The following is a 6000-nucleotide window of genomic DNA, read 5'->3' on the forward strand; positions in this document are numbered from 1 at the left end:
ATTACATGGAACTCTCTGGTAACCCAGGTAACATGACTACATGGAACTCTCTGGTAACCCAGGTAACATGACTACATGGAACTCTCTGGTAACCCAGGTAACATGACTACATGGAACTCTCTGGTAACCCAGGTAACATGATTACATGGAACTCTCTGGTAACCCAGGTAACATGACTACATGGAACTCTCTGGTAAACCAGGTAACATGACTACATGGAACTCTCTGGTAAACCAGGTAACATGACTACATGGAACTCTCTGCCACTCCAGGTAACTCAAGCAAGCAATATAACCAGAAAACCCATAAAATAACACCTTACTGCACAAAGGTGACTGAAGAGACACCGACATTTTAAATATCTTGTTTTTGTAATTTCCACTGTACTATTTATTAGATCCTGACATTGTGTGTATGTACTGATTATGGAGGCTATGTGTGACATTTTAAATGTATCTATTTCAGTCCTTGACTAATAATGTTATGTATTATGTACGGTCCCGTGTGGCTCAGTTGGTGGAGCATGGTGTTTGCAATGCCAGGGTTGTGGGTTCGATTCCCATGGGGGACCAGTATGGAAAATAAATTGTATGAAATGTATGCAATTCACTACTGTAAGTCGCTCTGGATAAGAGCGTCTGCTAAATGACTAAAATGTAAAAAGTAAATGTATTAGGACATGTTTCGTGTGGACCCCAGGAAGATTAGCTGATGCTTTTGCAGCGGCTATTTGAGGTCCTAGTAAAAAAGACCAATACGCCAAAGTTATAATGTGACATGTCCGTTGTTATTCTCGCGATATCTGTCAGCGAGAGTACAGGGGAGTAAATATTCTCCATTTATATTGCAATGAGGGAAGGCCTGCACTGCCTGAACATTCAAACTAGTTAAATACTTTTACAGTCAACAAATTCTCTTTCCCCCCCTCCTTTGTATTGCAAAGAATTCCAACAACAACAACAAAAAAAGCAAGAAACACAGTCAAGACAATATAGCCAGCTACAACAAGTCGTCGGGCCTTTGTGTTGAGTTAGTCATGCAGGTTTGAGAGAGAAGGCGGTAACTAACAGCTAATGTTAGCTCGGACATAACAGTATCTCGTCGTTAAGAAACGGAGCCGTTACCGACGGACAATTAACTCTGTCTACTGAACGGAAGACAAGTTGACCGGTGTCTCAACACAAAAAAAAATGATCATTGAAAACTTAGATTCCTTGAAAACGTGGCTTTTCAAAACACTCGAACCCATGTAAGTAGCCATATAAGCTAACTCGGATGGCTAACGTTAGCAACATTAGCTTGCAACAACATGACTGAAGACGACGAGGCTAGCATCGTTGGATGCTAACTGACTAGCTAGTTAAATAATAATGTTTCTATCGTGTGGCTAGATATTTCAAAGAAAATAGCAGTTATAGTTGATTTTAAATTTGTTATCCTTGTAATCGATTGGTTTTCTTGGTATGGTAAGCATATCATTGTAGCTAGTTTGTTGTTGTATAGTTAAGAGTTGGCTGGTTAAACTGTGTGGTTTTGTGTTGACACTTTTCCCCTGTCTAGTTGTGATGCAGATCCTTCTGCCCTCGCTAAATACGTCGTTGCCTTGGTGAAGAAAGATAAAAGTGAGACTGAACTCAAAGCCCTGTGTATCGACCAGTTGGATGTATTTCTACAGAAAGGTAACGTTACTTAAAACACATTTTGTTATATAGTTGTGACACCAAGTGGTGGTGTCTCAAGTCAAGAAAAGCAGAGGTACTTTTGACTGACTGTGATTGAGGATGCATCCTATTGTCTTTTATAGTGCATTACTTTGGTTAAAAGTAGTGCGCTATATAGGTAATAGTGTTCCATTTGGGACACTAGACAGTGACCGATAATCGTTAGTTACCTAATATGAAATGTGTCGGTGTCAGCCCACTAGTCATGCCCTTGTTTTCCTCCCCTCGTCACCCACCCCTCGTTCCCTCTCCTGTCTTCTCCCAGAGACGCAGACCTTTGTCGATAGACTGTTTGAAGCCGTCAACTCCAAAAGCTACCTACCTCATCATCAGCAGGACCATCAGCCAGCGTCCGCGGCCAAAACGGAGGTACACCTGACCAGGACGGACAAAGACGACCAGAGGAAAGATGAGGTGACTGGCTAAGTCATGTTTTAAAGGCACCAACACTTAAAGGGCATGTTTACTTTAACAGTGATGCTACAGGAAACAGCTGTGGTAGAGTTTAGTGCCTCCAGAGATCCTCACCTTACTTACTTCCTTCCTTACCTTACTTCCTTTCCTTCCTTCCTTCCATTCCTTCCTTACCTTCCTACCTTCATTTCCTACCTTCCTTTCCTACCTTCCTTCCTTTCCTACCTTCCTTTCCTACCTTCCTTTCCTACCTTCCTTTCCTACCTTCCTTCCTTCCTTACCTTCCTTCCTTACCTTCCTTCCTTCCTTATATAGAAAGCTGTGGTAGAGTTTAATGCCTCCACATAACTAGCACCACAGTCTGACAGTAGAGATCTGTTGTCCAATAGTATTCTTTGTAAACAGGAAGTGGGATATTTGTACATTTACACTTGGTTTTCCAGCCAAGTCGTGAGGAGGACCGGGACAAGAAGTTCTCCAGGAGAGTAAACTACAGCCCCCCGTCCAGCTCCCGCTACAGCAGAGACGGCAGGTCAGTGTGAACTACAGCGGAGACGGCAGGTCAGTGTGAACTACAGCGGAGACGGCAGGTCAGTGTGAACTACAGCAGAGACGGCAGGTCAGTGTGAACTACAGCGGAGACGGCAGGTCAGTGTGAACTACAGCCCCCCGTCCAGCTCCCGCTACAGCAGAGACGGCAGGTCAGTGTGAACTACAGCGGAGACGGCAGGTCAGTGTGAACTACAGCAGAGACGGCAGGTCAGTGTGAACTACAGCGGAGACGGCAGGTCAGTGTGAACTACAGCAGGTCAGTGTGAACTACAGCAGAGACGGCAGGTCAGTGTGAACTACAGCAGAGACGGCAGGTCAGTGTGAACTACAGCAGAAGCGGCAGGTCAGTGTGAACTACAGCAGGTCAGTGTGAACTACAGCAGAAGCGGCAGGTCAGTGTGAACTACAGCAGGTCAGTGTGAACTACAGCAGAGACGGCAGGTCAGTGTGAACTACAGCAGAGACGGCAGGTCAGTGTGAACTACAGCCCCCCGGATATTTAGGCTATAGGGTTATTTAGGGTTATATAGGGTTATTTAGGCTATAGGGTTAGATAGGGTTATATAGGCTATAGGGTTATTTAAGCTATAGGGTTAGATAGGGTTATTTAGGCTATAGGGTTATTTAGGCTATAGGGTTAGGGTTATTTAGGCTATAGGGTTATATAGGGTTAGATAGGCTATAGGGTTATTTAGGCTATAGGGTTAGATAGGGTTATATAGGCTATAGGGTTATTTAAGCTATAGGGTTAGATAGGGTTATTTAGGCTATAGGGTTAGATAGGCTATAGGGTTATTTAGGCTATAGTGTTATATAGGGTTATTTAGGCTATAGGGTTATATAGGGTTATTTAGGCTATAGGGTTAGATAGGCTATAGGGTTATATAGGCTATAGGGTTATATAGGCTATAGGGTTATATAGGCTATAGGGTTATATAGGCTATAGGGTTATATAGGGTTATTTAAGCTATAGGGTTATATAGGCTATAGGGTTATTTAGGCTATAGGGTTATTTAGGCTATAGGGCTAGATAGGCTATAGGGTTATTTAGGCTATAGGGTTATTTAGGCTATAGGGTTATATAGGGTTATTTAGGCTATAGGGTTATTTAGGCTATAGGGTTATATAGGGTTATATAGGCTATAGGGTTATATAGGCTATAGGGTTATTTAGGCTATAGGGTTATATAGGCTATAGGGTTATATAGGCTATAGGGTTATTTAGGCTATAGGGTTATTTAGGCTATAGGGTTATTTAGGTATAGGGTTATATAGGGTTATTTAGGCTATAGGGGTTATTTAGGCTATAGGGTTATTTAGGCTATAGGGTTATATAGGGTTATTTAGGCTATAGGGTTATTTAGGCTATAGGGTTATTTAGGCTATAGGGTTATTTAGGCTATAGGGTTATTTAGGCTATAGGGTTATATAGGGTTATTTAGGCTATAGGGTTATTTAGGCTATAGGGTTATTTAGGCTATAGGGTTATATAGGGTTATATAGGGTTATATAGGCTATAGGGTTATATAGGCTATAGGGTTATTTAGGCTATAGGGTTATTTAGGCTATAGGGTTATATAGGGTTATTTAGGCTATAGGGTTATTTAGGCTATAGGGTTATTTAGGCTATAGGGTTATATAGGGTTATTTAGGCTATAGGGTTATTTAGGCTATAGGGTTATATAGGGTTATTTAGGCTATAGGGTTATTTAGGCTATAGGGATATATAGGGTTATATAGGCTATAGGGTTATTTAGGGTATAGGGTTATATAGGGTTATTTAGGCTATAGGGTTATTTAGGCTATAGGGTTATATAGGGTTAGATAGGGTTATATAGGCTATAGGGTTATTTAGGGTATAGGGTTATTTAGGCTATAGGGTTATATAGGCTATATGGTTATATAGGGTTATTTAGGCTATAGGGTTATATAGGGTTATTTAGGCTATAGGGTTATTTAGGCTATAGGGTTATTTAGGTTATAGGGTTATTTAGGCTATAGGGTTATTTAGGCTATAGGGTTAGATAGGCTATAGGGTTATTTAGGGTTAGATAGGCTATAGGGTTATTTAGGCTATAGGGTTATTTAGGCTATAGGGTTATATAGGATATAGGGTTATATAGGCTACAGGGTTAGATAGGGTTATATAGGCTATAGGGTTATATAGGCTATAGGGTTATATAGGCTATAGGGTTAGATAGGGTTATTTAGGCTATAGGGTTATATAGGCTATATGGTTATATAGGGTTATATAGGCTATAGGGTTATATAGGCTATAGGGTTAGATAGGGTTATATAGGCTATAGGGTTAGATAGGCTATAGGGTTATATAGGCTATAGGGTTATTTAGGCTATAGGGTTAGATAGGGATATTTAGGGTATAGGGTTATATAGGCTATAGGGTTATATAGGCTATAGGGTTATATAGGCTATAGGGTTAGATAGGGATATTTAGGGTTATATAGGCTATAGGGTTAGATAGGGATATTTAGGGTTATATAGGCTATAGGGTTAGATAGGGATATTTAGGGTTATATAGGCTATAGGGTTAGATAGGGATATTTAGGGTTATATAGGCTACAGGGTTAGATAGGGATATTTAGGGTTATATAGGCTATAGGGTTAGATAGGGATATTTAGGGTTATATAGGCTATAGGGTTAGATAGGGATATTTAGGGTTATATAGGCTATAGGGTTAGATAGGGTTAGATAGGCTATAGGGTTAGATAGGGTTAGATAGGCTATAGGGTTAGATAGGGTTATTTAGGGTTATATAGGCTATAGGGTTATATAGGGATATTTAGGCTGTAGGGTTATATAGGGTTATAGGGATATATTGGGTTATTTAGGGTTATTTAGGCTATAGGGTTAGATAGGGATATTTAGGGTTATTTAGGCTATAGGGTTAGATAGGGATATTTAGGGTTATTTAGGCTACAGGGTTAGATAGGGATATTTAGGGTTATTTAGGCTACAGGGTTAGATAGGGATATTTAGGGTTATTTAGGCTATAGGGTTAGATAGGGATATTTAGGGTTATTTAGGCTATAGGGTTAGATAGGGTTATTTAGGCTATAGGGTTAGATAGGGATATTTAGGGTTATTTAGGCTACAGGGTTAGATAGGGATATTTAGGGTTATTTAGACTATAGGGTTAGATAGGGATATTTAGGGTTATATAGGCTATAGGGTTAGATAGGCTATAGGGTTATATAGGGTTATATAGGCTATAGGGTTAGATAGGCTATAGGGTTAGATAGGGATATTTAGGGTTATATAGGGTTATAGGGTTATTTAGGTTATAGGGTTATAG

General features: G+C 40.2%; 1 protein-coding gene across 3 annotated transcripts; it reads left to right on the forward strand.

The window, feature by feature from the left end:
• Positions 1 to 777: 777 nt before the first annotated feature.
• Positions 778 to 3175, forward strand: LOC115181945 (RNA-binding protein 26-like). Of its 3 annotated transcripts, none has more exons than XR_003873569.1 (5): positions 778 to 1249; positions 1561 to 1679; positions 1987 to 2135; positions 2579 to 2894; positions 2944 to 3175. XR_003873569.1 is itself a non-coding variant. In XM_029743634.1 (4 exons), exons 1-4 carry the CDS (start codon positions 1191 to 1193, stop codon positions 2675 to 2677), a joined length of 426 nt encoding a protein of 141 aa, XP_029599494.1. In that variant the 5' UTR covers positions 778 to 1190; the 3' UTR covers positions 2678 to 3175. The 3 variants fall into 3 exon arrangements, 1 of the variants encoding a protein (XP_029599494.1); XR_003873568.1 differs by having other exon boundaries at positions 2579 to 2783; positions 2837 to 3175; XM_029743634.1 differs by having other exon boundaries at positions 2579 to 3175.
• The last annotated feature ends 2825 nt before the right edge of the window (positions 3176 to 6000 follow it).

The sequence above is a fragment of the Salmo trutta genome, unplaced genomic scaffold (assembly GCF_901001165.1).
Source record: "Salmo trutta unplaced genomic scaffold, fSalTru1.1, whole genome shotgun sequence".
Lineage (NCBI taxonomy): Eukaryota > Metazoa > Chordata > Actinopteri > Salmoniformes > Salmonidae > Salmo > Salmo trutta.